This window comes from Crinia signifera, chromosome 5, assembly GCF_055691185.1.
Source record: "Crinia signifera chromosome 5, ASM5569118v1, whole genome shotgun sequence".
NCBI classification, from domain to species: domain Eukaryota; kingdom Metazoa; phylum Chordata; class Amphibia; order Anura; family Myobatrachidae; genus Crinia; species Crinia signifera.
Window position 1 is genome coordinate 156,182,311 of NC_139221.1, and position 19,937 is coordinate 156,202,247.

The 19,937-nt window shown below is 45.2% G+C and overlaps 1 protein-coding gene across 1 annotated transcript in view; it reads right to left on the reverse strand.

Moving 5' to 3' along the window:
• The window catches only part of PKD1L1 (polycystin 1 like 1, transient receptor potential channel interacting), a 167,611-nt gene that overhangs the window by 99,588 nt on the left and 48,086 nt on the right, over window positions 1-19,937 (reverse strand). Inside the window, exons 15-16 of the mRNA XM_083145173.1 lie at window positions 9,140-9,217; window positions 4,088-4,230 (exon numbers count right to left, since the gene is read on the reverse strand). Of these exons, the coding sequence (XP_083001299.1) occupies window positions 4,088-4,230; window positions 9,140-9,217 (221 nt within the window). The remainder of the gene's footprint in view (window positions 1-4,087; window positions 4,231-9,139; window positions 9,218-19,937) is intronic.

Here is a 19,937-nt window from a genome sequence, read left to right on the forward strand (position 1 = left end):
AAAAAGAAAAATTAAAGAAGGTACAGCAGGATTACGAGCAAAGGAAAGTCTATGCCTGGCTGAATAATAGTCAATCACGCCAGGAACGTCGTTATCCTGCAAGAAACCAGCGTCAGAGATTTCGCAGACAACCAAGAGAGGATTCAAGTACCTCCTACAGCGAGTCTGACAGCCAAACCTCCACGTCAAGACAAGGTATTCCCCCTTTAGGGGTTGGCGCCCGCACAACGCAAGTCCCGACAATAACAAGAGGACGCGGCGGGCGAAGCAATGGCGGAGGCAAGAGAGGCAGAAGGTATCAAAATTAGACAAATCTGACCTGGTATTTAACCTTTCATCAAAACAACTGTCACCATTGGAAACAAAAGTATTGTCATATGGTCTGTCGTTTGTCCCAACCACCAGAGCAGACCCGTTTCAGCATAAGATTGAAGTGTTCAAGCTAAACAGAACGCTGAAATTAAAGGAACACTTCGGCAAGTCGACACAAATGACGACACAGACAGAAACGGACATACCACCACAATTAAAGAAAATTCTGCCAAGATCCAGATTTGATCCACAAAGTTTCAACCCAACGATCAAATCATACATCAAAATCCTTGATGATTCTTCCACATCGTCGTCAACATCTCATCCCAGCACCGCACACTCCAATTTGGATAAAAGCGAAAAACTGGCACTCAAGTCCCTGTCCGAAAGGACAGATATTGTAATTCGAGGGGCTGACAAAGGAGGGTCAGTGGTAGTGCAGGACATTGCGGACTACCATCAAGAGTGCACTAGACAGCTCGCTGACCCAACTACCTACCGCCCCCTCCCCAAGGATCCCACCAACATCTATAAGAAGGATTTGGAAGCGACATTGGACACTGCCAGACAAGCAGGACACATTACAAGTGAGTTATGCTCAGCTTTGAAGGTGGAACATCCACGTGTCCCATTGTTCTATACGGTCCCCAAGGTCCATAAGACATTAATCAGGCCTCCGGGTAGACCTATAGTGTCGGCAGTAGGCTCCCTATTCCAACCAGTGGCTGTTTACCTGGACGCTATCCTGAACCCTTGCATACAGAAAATCCCTTCTTATATTAAGGACACTACAGCAGTCCTACATGCACTTGAAGGGTTGGGCCAATTGCCAACACAGTCTCTCATGTGCACAGCCGATGTGACAAGCCTCTACACCTGCATCCCTCATGGGGCAGGTGTGGAGGCAGTCCGCCGACTCGTTACTGATAATGCAAATTATGTGGGACCTCCAGTACAGTTGTTTTTAGAGCTGCTAATGATGGTTTTGATGCATAACTATTTTTCCTACAATGGCAGGTATTACCTGCAAATAGCGGGGTGTGCGATGGGGTCCTCGGTGGCCCCATCGTACGCCAACGCATTCATGTATGCAGTAGAGCAGGACATGTTCTATATCGGAGGTACCTTAATACCAGAGGTTCGATTATATCTTCGATTTATCGACGATCTCATTATTTTTTGGGAAGGTACTAAAGAGAAGTTATGTTCCCTATTGGATGAACACAACCGCACAGATAGTGTGGTTAAATTGACCTATGATGTTAGTGATAACAACATCCATTTTTTGGATATTGATATCAGCAAAACTAATGGCATTTTATCTACTTCCATTTTTGTAAAACCCACAGATATGAATACTATTTTAAAATCTAATAGTTTCCATCCCCCCTCTCTCAAAAAGGGACTCCCATATTCACAGCTGCTCAGAGTATGACGCATAACCTCTGACCCAGCCCAGACGGAGATAGCGTTAGAGCAGATGGTTAACAAATTTGTAGAGAGGGGCTATGATAGGGAAGAATTGGGCCACCTAAAAAGGAAAGTATTAGCCATACCCAGACAAAAAACAATGGAAGCTAGACCTACCAAAAATATGGGTAAAGTAATTCCATGGGTGAATAAATTCAACACAGACACGGCACCTACCATCAAGAAAGCCAAACAATGGTGGCCGATGATTAATCAGGATCAAGATCTGCCCTTACTACAAAATAACAAATTGCTACCCAGCTACACCAGGGGTAGAAACATACGGGACCAAGTGGTGAAATTAGACATAACCCCACTATTAAAGAAACAGCATACTCATTTCCTTACCCAGAAAATAGGTTGTCAAAGATGTCTAGGGTGTACAACCTGCAATACCCTAACTCCCAGTAAAACCTTCAATCACCCCAAAACTGGCAAACGGATTAAAATCTTACATTCGGTGACATGTACTACCACCTATGTTATTTACGTGTGGCTTGTCCTATGTGGGCAAGACACAGAGACAGTTCCGTGAACGCATGGCACAACATCAGAGTGCAATTAAACAGGCACTCGCCAGCGGACACAGTGAACAACCCGTCGCCAGACACTGGGCACAAAACAAACATACTATACCCAGTATCAGGGCCATAATCATTGATCATGTACCATTAGCCCTGAGAGGTGGTAACAGGGATAAAATTATTTTGCAGAGGGAATGCAGATGGATCTTTTCATTGAACACCCTGGCACCCAAGGGGTTAAATGAAGCCTTGGGCTTACAATGCTTTTTGTAGGAGTATGTAGTTGTGCATATCGTCATGTATCTCTGCTTTCCAGCAGTGCCCCATTCGCAGTCACATATACGCTCCCCTGTCACCTCGAGCATAATATAATGCAGGTTAGCAGGATACTTATGTAAATTAGCGGGATAATTATTATACATCAGACTCGAATATTGGGATTCTGCTTTATGGTAGCAATGTGTGTTTTTATATGTTTTTATTGTGTGCATTTTTAATATTTTCCACAACCAGCCTTATATAAGCCGTATAGTTATATGCGCTAATTCTGTGTTATTGTTTCTCTTACCAGCCGGCTGCAGTGGGTTGCTTGGCAACCAGGTTGTGTTGTGTGATGATGTCACAGCCCGGCGCCGCCGTCCAGCATCACTGACGGAGACACCCACATGGGAGACTTCCGCAGCGGGCGGCGACGCCGGACAGGTGAGATCAATTGTTTTAATTGTATGTCCATTGTTCATGCTATATATACCGTGTATGTGAACATTGTTTTTAAGCCACTAAGCCCCTGAAGACGGGGGAGAGATCCCGAAACGCCGTTGGGCGCAATAAAGGATTTTTATTCACCTTTTCAAGACTTATGAGTGCCGCTGTGTGACCATCCTATATCCAGCCTGTGTTACAGGCATTCTGAGGGCACCGCAAGCAAGGTATATTTAGCAGCTAAAGGAGTGCCGGACCAATTGAAAATTATATATATATATATATATATATATATATATGTGTATGTATGTATATATATATGTATGTATGTTGCGGTGGGCCGGCACTCACTGTCTCCAAACGTGGGGTACGTCAGCTTGCCTGGGCGCCTGCTCCTGTATTCCGAGGCATACAAAATGTAGTGCTTGCAAGGACTTGTGCAAAAGTGGTAAATTTATTTCGTCAACGGCATTTCGGGCCTCAGCCATCAGTATGTCCTGATGTCCCGAAACGCCGTTGACACAATAACTTTACCACTTTTGCACAAGTTCTGGAGTGACGCTTTCCTTGCAAGCACTATATATATATATATATATATATATATATATATATATATATATATATATATATATATATATATAGGCCGTTGGGAGACACCCTGTCACCCCCCCTGTCTCTATCTCCCCAGCCCCTCAGGCTGCAGAATAGACGCTGTGCGCATGCGCCTATTCTGCAGCCTGAGGACATAGCCAGCTGCTCAGAGATCCGCTAGCCATGCCAGCATAGCAGCGGGCGTGGCCTTGTTGAAATAGACCACACCCCCTCTCCACTAGGCCACACCCCCAAAAAAATTTGGGCACGCCTGCGGCGCACAACAGCTACCCTACCTACCTATAAGGGCTGCTTTGAGATCTTTCCCGGGCTGGTTTTCATTCCCAATCCGCCCCTGGCCACGAGCCTCAATGTTTTGGTGGCCGCACATGTTTTAAATGTGTGAATGATTTAGTAAAAGTCAATATAAGTTAATGATGTACTATTTACATTCGTTAGTATTTTTTTAAATAGGCCAGACCATATACCTCTTTTCCTGATGTGCAGAAAATGCTGAAGATGGTGAAGACTTCAATACCATCTTTGGGTTGAACCTGACAGGTCATCTTCTGTGACATTTCATTGACTGTAAAGTATAACTGTGATCTTCCAACCTCAATTTTTTGTGATACTAAAAAAAAAAACAAAAAAAAACACAGCATTAATATTTGCGGCACCATTGGCTGGCTGATATGCTTTTAAATACACTAATATATATATATATATTGAATGGTATATACAATTCTATAAACATCTTAAAGGATTAAGTTGCGATAAACTACTTAGAGAAAACCTTGTGGTGAGTCTTGTACTTATGGCATTGTGCTACCCTGACATCACTCATAGATACGGTTACTGGTAAATATATATATATATATATATATATATATATATATATATATATATATATATATATATATATATATATATATATATATATATATATATATATATATATATATAAATCCTTCCAACTGGACATTGCCAATAATTTGCACTAATATAAAATTTGGTGATTTTTGGTAAATGAATAGTATCTTCATCTTGCATATTTTTTTTTTTTGTTAAACAGTTTTTATTAAATTTTTCAATTAGTTAGTATATAAAAGGTAAACAGTGTGAGACATTTACACAATATGTGAAAAACAAAACAACGTTCAATGAACAATTTGTTCAATTCACAGGGTATACTGCGAAGCAGGGAGCAGAAAAAGCAAAATACCAGGAATCCAGTCCGCAATGCCACGCCGTATTGCTATCACATTTCTATTGTATTGCGTCATTGTCCAGCTTTCTGTCAATTTGAATAAATCACATGTGATCACATCTTTATTCTCAGTATCTTGTTTTTCTTTCCCTCTCAGCCCCTTTAGTTGGGGAGTATCCATTATGGTTGGTTTAAACAGTATTCAACCAAGAGTTTTAGGGAACAGTTTGGTCTCACAAAATATCTAAATTTTAATCTATCAAAAAGTATCAAAAGGTATAACAAGGTAAATGGGGAGGATGGGTGAGAAAAGCGGGGGGGGGGGGCAGACGACAGACAAAATCAGAATCCATTTTGAAATTCCTTATCTAGCTTTTTCCTTCTGAGCCTTCAAGTCATTCAGTCTAATTATTTATCTTACATAAAAGAAGTCCTATCTATCTCAACACAAACAGTCACCTCAGTTAGATACTTGTCTGAGAAGTGGTAGATTCAAATATTTTTTTAATTCGGCCCTGTGTTAACTGATCTAGGCTATTAATATACCATCTTGCATATTTTAATCTTTCATCTTTTTTCATATTTTATGTGTTTAGTTTATTTTTTTCTTCATTGCTTTATCTTTATTGTTGGTGTTTTATTTGTTTTATGTACACGTATCAGATCCCCGTTAAATGCAGATTTTATTGATTGCATAGTACTGTATTTACATTTTTTAGTGATTGCGTTGTGTTGATTGCTGTCACCATAGCAACACATGCTGCCTCGGGCACCCGGGGTGCGTAGTGGAGTTAACGTGATGATGCACACGGTGTGCGCGGACGTCGCTGACGTCATGGTGCCAGCGGGATGTGCTGTGAACGGAGCTGTTCTGATTCTTGGGGGGCACCTGGTGGTATGTATAAATGTACTATCTCTGTGTATTGTATTTGATGTCCTGAGGAAGAACCCAGTAAAGAGGTGAGTGCCGCCGTCTGTCGGATATATATATATATATATATATATATATATATATATATATATATATATATATAGTATACCTAGAGGAGGCACTCCCGTGGGCTGTGGCGAAGGTACCAGTATGATGGGTAGTCAGCAGACAACGGTGCCTTCCTAAAGCAAATGTAATTTTGCTGTGTATATTCTCCCGGAGGCGGCACTCGTACACAATAACGACACCAGACTGTGGCTTGCTTTCGACCGACGTTTCAAGGCCGTCTGGCCTTTTTATCAAGGTGCAAAAAAGAGATACATACAAATACAAATACACAACTTAAATACCTGTGGATCTTGTTCACGTCTCCCGCCGCAGCCCAGCCGGGCGTCTAACAGTGACGTCGGTGACGTCACTGTTAGACGCCCGGCTGGGCTGCGGCTAGCTGCAGTGGAGTAAGCATCTACACTCCTCTATTGCGGATTTTTACTACTATTTTTAACTGATTGAGAGAACGGAAATCCCCACCTTCAAACCTGTAGGTTTTTCCCTAATCTCTGGATCTCATACACTGGGCTACATACAGCTTTTTTTGTATTGACCTTTGAAGGAAGTGTCTTGTGAATACCTGGTCTTGGATTTTCATCCTTGGTTATCATTATTTTTTCGTTTCTACCTATTCGGATTTTAACTGACTATACGTGTAAAAGGAAAATTGTCCATTACTACCATTACTCTCTGGATTTCTGGCCTGTATTAGGCCATGCCATGCCCCTGATGAAGTCGTGTAGACGAAACACCTTGGGCTTCCAATAAAGAATTGGTTTTTATACTCGAGGTCTTCGGTTTTATTTATGAAGTTCATGAACATTCCGTTTGAATACAAGTGACTCCAGGAGCACATTGATTTGGGACTTTTAGTCTAGCTCTGTGGCTAAGTGGTATCATTTGAGCGCACTCTGGACACCCCCCCTTCCATATATATATATATATATATATATATATAAATCCTTCCAACTGGAATTACAAGTCTTCTGTTATATTGGATGTAAAGACATTGCCAGGATTACAAAGACGCTGGCATACTATGGGGTCAATCCTATTAACCCCGAAGGGTGCGGCTGATTCGCTGAGTGCGAATCATCACGACACCCGGGATACTTTATGGCAGGCCGAATCCGCTGAAAAGTGCTCACACCTCCATAGGGGTGCAAGCAAATTTCAGTGAATTCGGCCGTGCGAAGGGTGCGAGTTAGGGTTAATTTGGTTGTCATTTTCACCGTAAAAAGGGCACCTGAATGGGGTTAATAGGATCGACCCCTATATTTGCGGGAATGTTTACATTGCTTAAAAGGAACCAAATGTACTCTACTACTATATTTGGGCCCACTGGGCTGATCAGTAAAGATTTGGGACATTATCTCTGAACATTCTAAGTTAGGACACTGAGTTTATTGCCAAAGTATTGATAATACAGTATTTACACTGAAATGTTCATTTACATGTTGTGATGTGAGTATTGATTACTAATGCAATTATTTGTCTAGTCAAAGAAGGTAATTTTGAACATTTACAGTTTCTAATGTAGAAATGCATAGCTGAGATTATTTGCACAACTGTGTTCTATGGTAACTGTCAGGGCCAGACTGGCCATCTGGCCCTTCTGGTGAAGGCCAGAAGGGCCGATGGCTTTGTGTGCCGATTTTGTACAACTACTGCCCAAAACAGGCCACCCACCCCACTCAGTCATCCTGCCAGCTGACGGTCCTGCCAGCTGATGCTCTCCTCTCCCCCCTCAAATTGCAAACCAACAGCTCAGCTACCCGCTGCGTGCACACTAGGGTTAATGACCATCACCCCCCCCCCCCCCCCCCTCAAGCTCCGCTTGCTGCAAAATTAATTGTGCACTTTTCTAGCTGTGCGGGCCAAGTACAGCGTCCGTCGCATCATGACGTCACGCAGCCCCGAGTAGCGCTCCCACTCATCTGTCTGCACACACAAATATTAGGGCAGCAGTCTGCAGCCAGCACAGCGTCCAAAAGCAAGCCAGAGCCACTCCACAGGCAAACACTTTTTTTTAGTATGGGGGTGGGGGGTTTATCTGCTGTATTATATGGGTGAGGAGGACCTATGTACTGCTGTATTATATGTGGAGGGGCTATATGCTGCATAATTATCTGTGGGGGGAACATATGTAATGTATTATATGGGTGAGGAGGACTTATGTGCTGTGTTATAGGTGGAGGGGCTATATGCTGAATAATTATCTGTGGGGGGGGGCCTATGGGCTGTATTATATGTGGTAGGGACATATGTTCTGTTATCCTGTATATACTGTGTAATGGGCATTACGGTGTGTGTCACCAGCTGGTATTGTGTGCCCACAGCAGATGGGCCAGTGTGGTAAAAATTACAGGGCCGATTTTTGGTCCAAGTCCGGCCCTAGTCACTGTGGTTATATTTTTAGTTATTCTACTGTCAGAGCAGTTTGAGGTAAACGTGTATGACTATTGAGAGCCTATGGATAACCAGCTTATTTCATGAGAGAACTGTTAGAAAAATCCTGAGATTGCAAATCCTCTTCAAATAAACCAGTTTCCTGTGAAGGCGACTTACACTGTGTGGACTCCTTACCCCAATGAAAATGAAGAAGAGAACCTAAACCAGGTACAGAAGAATTAATCACCAGGTAAAATAGAGTGCAATTATGATAAGTTACAATACCACTATAGTGGCACATACCTGGGTACCACATTTGTCAGTCAACACCATACAAGACACACCTCTAAATGTAACAATGGGGTTTAGGGCGAGATGTACTAAAGGGAAAATGCGTTAAAACCCCCGTTTTACCGCATTTTCCTATGTACTAAAACTCGTTCGCAGCGATATCGCAGGGCAGGGTATCGCCACCTTTGGGTGGTGATACCCTATAGAAGCCAATGGGCTTCTTTTCGCCGCCCGCCACGTCGCCGCAACCCCGCCGCCTCGCCGACCCCCCCTTTCCCCCCTCCCTTGGGCCTACCTTCTTGCAGGTCCTCCTGGACCCCGGAAGGTAAGCCCTTCCTCCCCCTAGCAACGCAGCCGGACGTCCTTCCGGCTGCAGGGGGGAGGAGGAAGCGCCGGGGACAGCCTGCTTAGCTGTCCCCGGCGTGAAAGCAGCAGAAGCCGGCTGGGAGGTGACGGAGACCCCCCGCAGACCACAGTACAGGTATCGCGGGGGGGCCTCCGTCACCGCATCGCGATGCCAGCCGCATATGTTAGTACATATGAGGCGGCATCGCGGCGGGGGGGGGGGGGGGGGCGCGAAGGGCGGCAATGTATTTTAATACATACCGCCCTAAATGTGAAAAAATTATCTATAACTCTTTCTCCTTATTCAATGATAACAGGACTTACCTAAAGTAACATCAAGCATATACATTTTGCTGGGCTTCAAAACGTAAGGATTGAATGTTATCATCTGAGAGGAAATACCTGATAAAAGAAATCAAAAGTACAAAATTAGGATGTTTTCTCAGGTTCTATCAAGAGGCAGATGTTTGGGGGGGACAAGGCAGTGGCACAAAGGGAGTGGGTGAGGGGTTGGGTTTCCCAGGGAGGCTTAGCCACATCCTCACGATGGTGCATGCACGCCCTCCACAGTATTCAGACATAGTGTGAAACCTTCCACAGGTGAGTATCTTGCTCTCTTCTCTTACAGGTGTTTAGGTAAGTATTCAGAATTCCGCTTTTCTTTCTTTTATATGTATTCAACAAGTTTATTAAGTACAAACAGAGGAATCATATAATGTGGGAATATGCAATCAACAGTTACATCACCACTGACACAGGAATTACAGGTTTTATTAAGCTGGACCAGTGAGGGTCGCTCCTTCATGGGTTTCCTCTTCTCGCGTGTTTCTTCCTGCTACCAGTGCATATACAACTAATCCTACCTTATGTGCTAAAATCTGTAAACAAGTTAATACAAGTTATCAATCAATTGTTATGCAGGCATACCCAATGAGAATTCGGGTATTAATCCTACTATTATTATTATTGCGCAATAATGTAAATCAATACTGTGACTAACGTTAATATATATCCTATTCTATTCTAGATACAACAGAAGCGGTGCATAAGACTCTCCCTCTGCACATGACAACTCGGTAGGCTAACAGGTAATAATAACAATAGACACCAAATACCTTTTTGTACATCAAAGTCCTTCCCAACAGTCCCAAAATCCTAACTGTCCCGTAATAGTTTAGTGAAGTTCACTGGGTATAAGAGATCCTAATGGGAGTCTTTACTACAATGAATGTCGTACTGTTTTCCTGGCCGACACAGGGTTAGGATTGCGCCTATATCTGTTACTTCAATCCTGTCGGTACTGACTCACTGTCTGGCTGAAGTAGAGTTAGTAATCCTGGGCTTCCCCTGGCCTTTAGCCGGGTTTAACCCTTAAGTAGCGGGCTTACTAATTGATCGTGAGAAGTCTTGCCTGCTCTTGTATATTTCCTGCGATTCTATCTATTTCACGCTGACCAGTAGAGGGCGTCCCCTGATGCTTTCCTCATCGGGTTTAGCCCTATACGCTGACTGCAGATGTGGATATTTTCCGTAAGCGTCCCCTGACCTCTAGGGAGTCGGGTTTAGCTCAATACCTCTATAGGTCTATGGCAGTATCAGTGGTTGAAGCGGTATGACTGTCCCTTTTCACAACCTCTGGTTTGTAACTGTCCCTTTCTGCTTTACTTTATCCTATGAACAGCCTATGGGTTGGGGGAATATCTTCTCGCTTCTATGTTCCTTCTGGCTACAGGTAGAGCAGGGTTTAGTCTTTCTTACACAACTTTCATTACAACGTCCCTCTCTATGCTTCTCAGCTAAGATGATCCAATTAGGCACACTCTGGCTGCAGGTTATGCTGGGGTAGGGTGACACTGCGCAGTTATGTGGCCTGGGGCTGAGTAACACAGCTGGGAGTTCGTTATCAACTGTCAGCACAATTTATGGGGCGGAGAACTGCACTATGTGGGAGGCTGGGCCTTGTAAATTGGCACAGGGGGCGTTGCAGCTGCCTCTGTTCCCCTAGCTTGGGTCCGCCTCTGGGTGGGGCTCGGGCTGCCTTGGGGGGGGCTGACTTCACTCACCACTCCCTTCTCCCTCCGTCTCTCCAGCCATCAAGCCTGGCCGAGCACCGCCTCCGGAACCGCCTCCTTGCTGACGCCGCCTCCCCGATGACGCGGCTTCTTTGATCTACGGTGTCTCCGACTAGCTGCCGGAGTCGCTGACAGCCGATCCCGTCGCTGCCTGGACGAAGCAAGGCCCTGCTGCCGTCTCCCACGTCTCCGGTAAGTAAGTCCTTTCGCCCAGCACCGCTCTCCGCTCGCTGCACTGCTGCGTAGCTCTGCTGGTTTTCCTCTCCTCCCTCGATCTGCGCCACACACCAACGGATTCTTTCCTTTATATCCCCCGGCGCCCGCACACTGTCCTGCTCATTTTCTCCACGAGCCCCAAAGCTTTATCAAGCACAGGCTGCGTGGGGCACACAAGTTATCACATTCGCACAGGCTGCGCGGGGCACACAAGTTATCACATTTTTCCGGGGTGGAATCTTGCATGTCCTCATGCATTTTACTTATTTCATTACTAACAACACAATACCATTACTTATATACTTTTAAATCAGGATAATTGACATTTCTACCCTTAACTACTTTCTTTTAAACAGGTTGGGCTTAGTCTCTAAACCGAAGAGGTTTAACACCCCTTGTACTCCTGACTGGCCTTTCCGGCCTCTGCTCTGGAGTGTTTTGTTCAGGGAATGAGTCAGGGCTATACGGTTGGCTTAAGTCTGCTGCCATCTTTTCACTTGTGCGGTTCGCCGTGACTTTGTGTATTCCGCCATGTGGAATAGCACTATCCATAAACAGTAACAAGTCCATTGGGTCCCGCATAAAGTCTTCGAAACTTGGACTATGATTCTTGGTGTCTGGAGGATGCATTTCCGGCAAGTCTGGTTCCCTCCGAGCTTTATAGAGTTTCAGGTTGTTACGATGGATCATTTTGACATTGCTGGTTCCTTCTCCCTCTTTCCTTATTCCATACACAACAGTCTCCGTTGATGGTAGATGAACAATTTCATATGGCGTGGCTTCCCAGATGGGGTCTAGCTTGCTGCTCCTCTGATTATTTTTCTTTAAAACTCGATCTCCGACTTTCAAAGGTTCTGCCTTGGCGTTCTGATTATAGTCACTTTCCTGTCGATAGTGAACCTCTCCCATTCTCTTGGTGACCATCTCTTTGGCAAGGTCCATTCTCTGTTTATGTTCAATCACCCAGTCGGTTTGAGGAGAGTTTACATTTTCAGTGAAGGCATTGAGTTCTAAGTCTGCTGGCAGTTTCCCCTTTCGCCCAAAGAGCAAATAATATGGGGTATGTCCGGTGGATGCGTGCTCGAGGTTATTGTATAGATACGTGAACTCGGGTAACAACGAGGGCCATTTCAGTTGGTTTGCTGGGGACAGGGCCCGGATCCTTCCTAACAGGGTCTGGTTAGCTCTCTCACAAAGTCCATTGCCCTGTGGATGATAGGGCGTAGTTCTAATTTTTTTGCATCCATAGGTGTCACAAAGTTCTTTGAGCAGGTGTGCCTCGAATGCTGGACCCTGATCCGTAAGGACCTGTTCTGGGAACCCGTAGGGACGGATAAAGTTCTTTAGAAAGGTCTCCGCTGTGGTCTTAGCGGTCAGGTCCCTGACGGGGACCGTCACCATAAATTTTGTATAGTGGTCTACTATCATCAATGCGTATTGATATCCTGCACTGCTGGGCCCCACTTTGACGTGATCTAACGTCACGATTTCCAGCGGATAGTTACTTTGGATGGGTTTCAATGTTGCCTTCTGATTTGGTTGCACATTTCTCTTAATCGCACAAGCGGAACACTCTTCAATCCACTTTGCGACATCAACATGGAGTCCTACCCAGAAAAAGTTCTTTCTTATAGCATTTTCCGTTTTCTTCGTTCCAAAATGCCCAGATCTCTCATGGTAAGCTCGTAGAATTTGAGTTCGCTGTTCTGCTGGAACGAGTATTTGATTCAGGTGATCATGCGTGCAAGGGTCGATGCTACTCTTAACCAACACCCCGTTAATGAAGCTTACTCGATCTCTGTATCTTAATAGTTGGATCAGTTCAGAAGGAAGTCTTTGCCGTTCTTCTTTGTTGGGGACTTTCTGGGTGGCCAGGAGGAGTTTGAACTGTTGTAGCACATTGTTTTTGTCTTGCAAGTCTCTCCAGTTCCATTCTTGGTGACAAGATGCGTCCTCCTGTACAGCCGACAAAATAATCTCGGTGTCTCGGAGAGTAACTGTGTGTTGCTTGATGGGCATGGGACCAAATAAGGGAATCTCTACTTCTTCCCATTGGTCTTCCTTTTCTGATTCTGCCTCCTGGGGTAGTCTCGAGAGAGCATCAGCATTAGAGTTCATTCTTCCACTCCTGAATTTTATTTTATACTGGAAGTTCTCTAATCGGGATACCCATCTTTGTTCCAACGCCCCTAATCGAGCCGTTTGCAGGTGTGCCAGTGGATTATTGTCGGTATAAATAGTGCACGGAGTGGCGGCGAGATAGTCTTTGAATTTCTCCGTTACTGCCCATATCAACGCCAATAGTTCTAGTTTGAAGGCACTATAGTTCTGGTCGTTCCTTTCAGTTTTCCTCAAGCCCCGGCTAGCATACGCTATGACCCTTTCTTTGCCGTCCTGATCTTGGGCTAGCACAGCTCCTAATCCTAGGTTGCTGGCATCAGTGTAGACCTTAAAGGGAAGATCATAATTTGGATATGCCAGCAAGGGGGCCTCGATGAGTAGATTCTTTAGTGTCTGGAATGCTTCTTCCTGTCCGCTACCCCAGTTAACAACGGCGTTCCCTCTGACGTCCTTTCCGGATACGCTTCTCAGGAGTTCATGCAAGGGGTTTGCAATCTTCGCGAACCCGGCTATGAATCGCCGATAGTATCCGACGAAACCTAAAAATCTTCGGACATCTTTTACAGTGACGGGTGTTGGCCATTCCCGAACTGCTTTTATTTTTTCGGGGTCTGCGGTCACTCCTTCTGAGCTGACAATATGTCCCAGGTATTGAACACTAGTTTTAAGAAGGTGGCATTTCGAAGGTTTTAGCTTGAACCCGTACTCCGCAAGCCGTTCAAAGACTTCCTCTAAGTGTTGGAGATGCTGATCGTAATTACTGGAGAAAACGATAACGTCGTCTAAGTAAATGAGCAACGTATCAAAGTTCTTAGAGCCCAGACAGTGCTCCATAACCCGTTGGAAGGTGGCTGGAGCGTTGGTTAATCCGAAAGGCATCTGATTGAACTCAAATAACCCCATTGGGGTGGTGAACGCAGTCTTTTCTATATCATCTGGAGCCACGGCGACTTGCCAGTACCCGCTTGTTAGATCGAGGGTCGAAAAGTACACAGCCGATCTTAGAGCCGTCAAGGATTCTTCTATTCTAGGGAGTGGATAAGCATCCCTATGCGTGACTGCATTCAGTTTTCTATAATCAATGCAAAATCTTAGCTCTCCGTCTTTTTTCCTGACCAGCACTATCGGTGCAGCCCACGGGCTATAACTGTCCCTGATCACTTTGGAGGCTTTCATTTCCTCTATCATCTTTTTCACGGGCTGGTACAACGCTGGGGGAATCGGACGGTGACGTTCTTTGATGGGAGGAGCAGATCCAGTTGGAATGTGGTGATAGATGTTCTTGACCCTTCCGAAATCGTTAGCACTTTTACTGAAGGTTTTCTCGTTCTTCATCACCAAGCGCAACACTCCGGTCTTTTCTTGTTCAGTGGTGTTCTGGTCCCCAATCTGCAGTTTCTCCCACCATAGGGTTTCTTTTTGAACTGCCATTTCGTCTTGGTGACTTATTGCCTGTTGAAAGTGGGGTTCTTCTGCGTCAATGATGTCCTGAAAATTGACCTCATAAACTTGTGCCAAGGCTTGAAATCTTGGTATCTTAATAGCATGGTTGTGGGGATTTAGGACTCTTACAGGCACTCTCCCTTGTACCACAGTTACTAAGGCTCTGGCCACTACGAATTGCTCACCCCAGGCGGTGTGTCTTCTCTGGATAACTGCATCATAGTCTTTTCCTTTGGGCCCGATCTTAGTCTTGCACCACAATACAGTTTCCGAATTTGGAGGCAAGAGTACCTTCCGCCGCTCGGAAATACGGACACTTCCAATTTCTCCTCTATCGTCCACAAACCTTTGGTGACACTTCAGGAAGCGGATGGTCTGTTGTAGGGGTCGTCTTTCAGTAAGCGTTCTGGTGGATAATTCTTGTCGAAGGGCACTAATCAATTCCTCTGGGCAGTTCCTTAGGACATTCATTCCAATAATTATTGGTGGTAAACATTGATCTTTGACAGCTGTGACTAAGCATCCCTGACTGAGGAGCCTAGCTTGTCCGATCTCAACCTCAGCCTCACAATACCCACAGCATTCAATACTCTGTCCATTGCTTGCTAGTAGTTTCAACCAGGCCGGTGGTGGGGCTATGATAGTGTCCTCTCTCCAGTGCTTAATAAACTCGCCCCACTGAATAGTGGTCACTTGCGACCCAGTATCCAACAAGGCTGGCAGGTTAACTCCATTAACTTTAATTTCAATTATGGGACAACACCCGACGAATTTTGGTGTCCATTCTTGTGATATGGGACCTTCTACTGCGGAGTCTCCCGACGGTTGGTCCCTGCCCTCGGGATTTCCTCGTTTAAAGGGTCAGTGCTGCGGCAATTCCGTTCTATATGCCCACTTCTCTGACAACGTCTACAGATAGGCCTTCCTTGTTCGTCGAATTTGTCCGTAGGCAGCCGTCTAGAGCTCCATGAGGCACTTCGCCCTGCACCACCGTAAGATGGTTCTCTTCCCATCCGCCATGATCTCTGGGGTGTCTGTGTCTCTTTCAAGGTTCTCAACTCCCGACATAGCTCAGTCATTCCCTGGGTCAACTCAGCAATTTGCCCCTTCATTTCCGTGATAGGGTCTTTAGGGGTAGCCGATTGGATTTGTTGGAGAGTGGTTTCAACAGGTGGGTTTACAGTTCCTTTCTTGTGTTTATCACCTAATACCTTTCTAATCAGCTCTTTGAAGTCCGAAAAGCTGATAGGTGATTCCTGTCGGTATAGCATTTTTACTTGTCCCTTGATGTTTACATCATAAATGCCGTCAAGGAATTGATTGGTTAGAGTCTCATTTTCCTCAATAGGTTCTTTTGGAGCACACAGTTTTATATCTTGTAACGCCTCCTGCAACACTACCGCATATTCTCTGAGTGTCTCATGCGGTTGTTGTTTCCTGGAATAAAACTGTGTTTTCAGTTCTGATAGAGTTTTGGTATCGAATACTTTTGCCAGCTTGTTCAATATAACTGTTGCTGATTTTCTTTGACCTTCTGGCCACGACTTCACTTCTCTTTTTGCGAACCCCTTCAGCTGAGCTAAAAGTATCTCTACTTGTTGCTTTTCATCCAATCTGTATACTTGAAACATGGTTTCAATCTGTTCTCTGAAGTCACGGAACACATTTGTTTCAGTCGTCTCACTCTCTCCGGTGTAAGTGGGGAGCCATGGTGCCCCAAAGTAATAGGGCATGGTTATCGATGCCGGTTTGCGTATTGTAGAGCTTAATGTCTCCGTTGTATCATCTCCTTGGCCCTTTTCACCAAACATATCCTCTTGCTCCTCTTGAACGTCGTCTCGAGACATTTTAACTCTCGGTTGGGGTTTCTTTCGCTTTTAATGTACGGATCCTGTTCGTCGGACGCCAAATGTGAAACCTTCCACAGGTGAGTATCTTGCTCTCTTCTCTTACAGGTGTTTAGGTAAGTATTCAGAATTCCGCTTTTCTTTCTTTTATATGTATTCAACAAGTTTATTAAGTACAAACAGAGGAATCATATAATGTGGGAATATGCAATCAACAGTTACATCACCACTGACACAGGAATTACAGGTTTTATTAAGCTGGACCAGTGAGGGTCGCTCCTTCATGGGTTTCCTCTTCTCGCGTGTTTCTTCCTGCTACCAGTGCATATACAACTAATCCTACCTTATGTGCTAAAATCTGTAAACAAGTTAATACAAGTTATCAATCAATTGTTATGCAGGCATACCCAATGAGAATTCGGGTATTAATCCTACTATTATTATTATTGCGCAATAATGTAAATCAATACTGTGACTAACGTTAATATATATCCTATTCTATTCTAGATACAACAGAAGCGGTGCATAAGACTCTCCCTCTGCACATGACAACTCGGTAGGCTAACAGGTAATAATAACAATAGACACCAAATACCTTTTTGTACATCAAAGTCCTTCCCAACAGTCCCAAAATCCTAACTGTCCCGTAATAGTTTAGTGAAGTTCACTGGGTATAAGAGATCCTAATGGGAGTCTTTACTACAATGAATGTCGTACTGTTTTCCTGGCCGACACAGGGTTAGGATTGCGCCTATATCTGTTACTTCAATCCTGTCGGTACTGACTCACTGTCTGGCTGAAGTAGAGTTAGTAATCCTGGGCTTCCCCTGGCCTTTAGCCGGGTTTAACCCTTAAGTAGCGGGCTTACTAATTGATCGTGAGAAGTCTTGCCTGCTCTTGTATATTTCCTGCGATTCTATCTATTTCACGCTGACCAGTAGAGGGCGTCCCCTGATGCTTTCCTCATCGGGTTTAGCCCTATACGCTGACTGCAGATGTGGATATTTTCCGTAAGCGTCCCCTGACCTCTAGGGAGTCGGGTTTAGCTCAATACCTCTATAGGTCTATGGCAGTATCAGTGGTTGAAGCGGTATGACTGTCCCTTTTCACAACCTCTGGTTTGTAACTGTCCCTTTCTGCTTTACTTTATCCTATGAACAGCCTATGGGTTGGGGGAATATCTTCTCGCTTCTATGTTCCTTCTGGCTACAGGTAGAGCAGGGTTTAGTCTTTCTTACACAACTTTCATTACAACGTCCCTCTCTATGCTTCTCAGCTAAGATGATCCAATTAGGCACACTCTGGCTGCAGGTTATGCTGGGGTAGGGTGACACTGCGCAGTTATGTGGCCTGGGGCTGAGTAACACAGCTGGGAGTTCGTTATCAACTGTCAGCACAATTTATGGGGCGGAGAACTGCACTATGTGGGAGGCTGGGCCTTGTAAATTGGCACAGGGGGCGTTGCAGCTGCCTCTGTTCCCCTAGCTTGGGTCCGCCTCTGGGTGGGGCTCGGGCTGCCTTGGGGGGGGCTGACTTCACTCACCACTCCCTTCTCCCTCCGTCTCTCCAGCCATCAAGCCTGGCCGAGCACCGCCTCCGGAACCGCCTCCTTGCTGACGCCGCCTCCCCGATGACGCGGCTTCTTTGATCTACGGTGTCTCCGACTAGCTGCCGGAGTCGCTGACAGCCGATCCCGTCGCTGCCTGGACGAAGCAAGGCCCTGCTGCCGTCTCCCACGTCTCCGGTAAGTAAGTCCTTTCGCCCAGCACTGCTCTCCGCTCGCTGCACTGCTGCGTAGCTCTGCTGGTTTTCCTCTCCTCCCTCGATCTGCGCCACACACCAACGGATTCTTTCCTTTATATCCCCCGGCGCCCGCACACTGTCCTGCTCATTTTCTCCACGAGCCCCAAAGCTTTATCAAGCACAGGCTGCGTGGGGCACACAAGTTATCACATTCGCACAGGCTGCGCGGGGCACACAAGTTATCACAATAGCATATTCAAAGAGAACCCAAAGGGGTATAGCCATCCCTCCACACACCTGTCCACACACCCACCAAGTACCCTGTTCTGCTCTCAATGGTCGTGACCTCAAGAAAATTAGAAAAACTTAATTTTTTTAAAGACAGAGTGTAAAATAAACATCTAAAACCTTGAATGTTGAGTTGCATTGATGACTGCTTGATAACCACTGACATACAATAAAGACATTTTTTTTGTTTGCTATGTACGGCGCTGCGGACACTTTGTGGCGCCTTATAAATAAACGCACTACTACTACTACTACTACATTGACAGTTTTTTGTTTTGTGTTTACGAGCACAAATGCTATACAAACCTGGAAATAAACTATTGTATTTAATAGGCTATTATACAAATCTGTTTCAAACTTGCTGGATATGGAGAGAGGAAGCTGTGAAGACAAAGATTAGAGGTAGGAGCAGATATGGACTGTGGGTGGGGTGGTGAGTTTGTGGGCTTAAAACTGTCACAGCTCAAAGTGAAAGTAAAAACTGTCACAGCTCAAAGTGAAAGTAAAAAAAAACGGTCACAGCTCATAGTGAAAGTTCATTGCAGAAGCCATCATTTTGATGGGATTTTAACTAGTAATCAAAATAAATGATGTATGATGGGGTAGTACAGATGGTGTAATGGTTAGCATTAACCATGCGAGGTGATGGATTCAATTCCCACGATGGCCCTAACTGCGGAGTTTGTATATTGGGGCAGTACGGATGGTGTAATGGTTAGCATTACTGCCTCACAGCACTGAAGTCATGGATTCAATACCTACCATGGCTCTAACTGTGCGGAGTTTGTATATTCTCCCCGTACTTGCGTGGGTTTCAACCGGGTGCTATGGTTTCCTCCCACAATCCAAAAATATACTGGTAGGTTAATTGGTTCCCCCCCCAAAAAATGAACCCTATAATGTCTGTGTGTGCGTGTACATGTGGTAGGGAATATAGATTGTAAGCTCCACTGGGTCAGGGACTGATGTGAATGTTCAAATATTCTCTGTAAAGCGTTGCAGAATCTGTGTGCGCTATATAAGAAACTGCTAATAAATAAATAATAAATAAATATTGTCCCCGTGTGTGCGTGGGTTTCCTCTGGGTACTCCGGTTTCCTCCCACAATCCAAAAACATACTGGTAGGCTAATTGGCTCCCAACAAATTACCCCTAGAATGTCTGTGTGCGTGTATTTGGGTTGCCACTGGAGGTCGGTACTGAGCCGCCAAGGAGAGATCCTATAGAGGGAGCAGGTAAGACAGTGAGCTTCCCTCTCAACCCCCCCCCCCCCCCATCCCGCCCGTGAATCAATGCTGAACCCCCCCTGGACATGGGGGGTGCGGGCGCCACGCTGCAGTATCGCCCGCACACACACACACCCCGTGGCGCAGTATCGTCCGCACCCCCCAG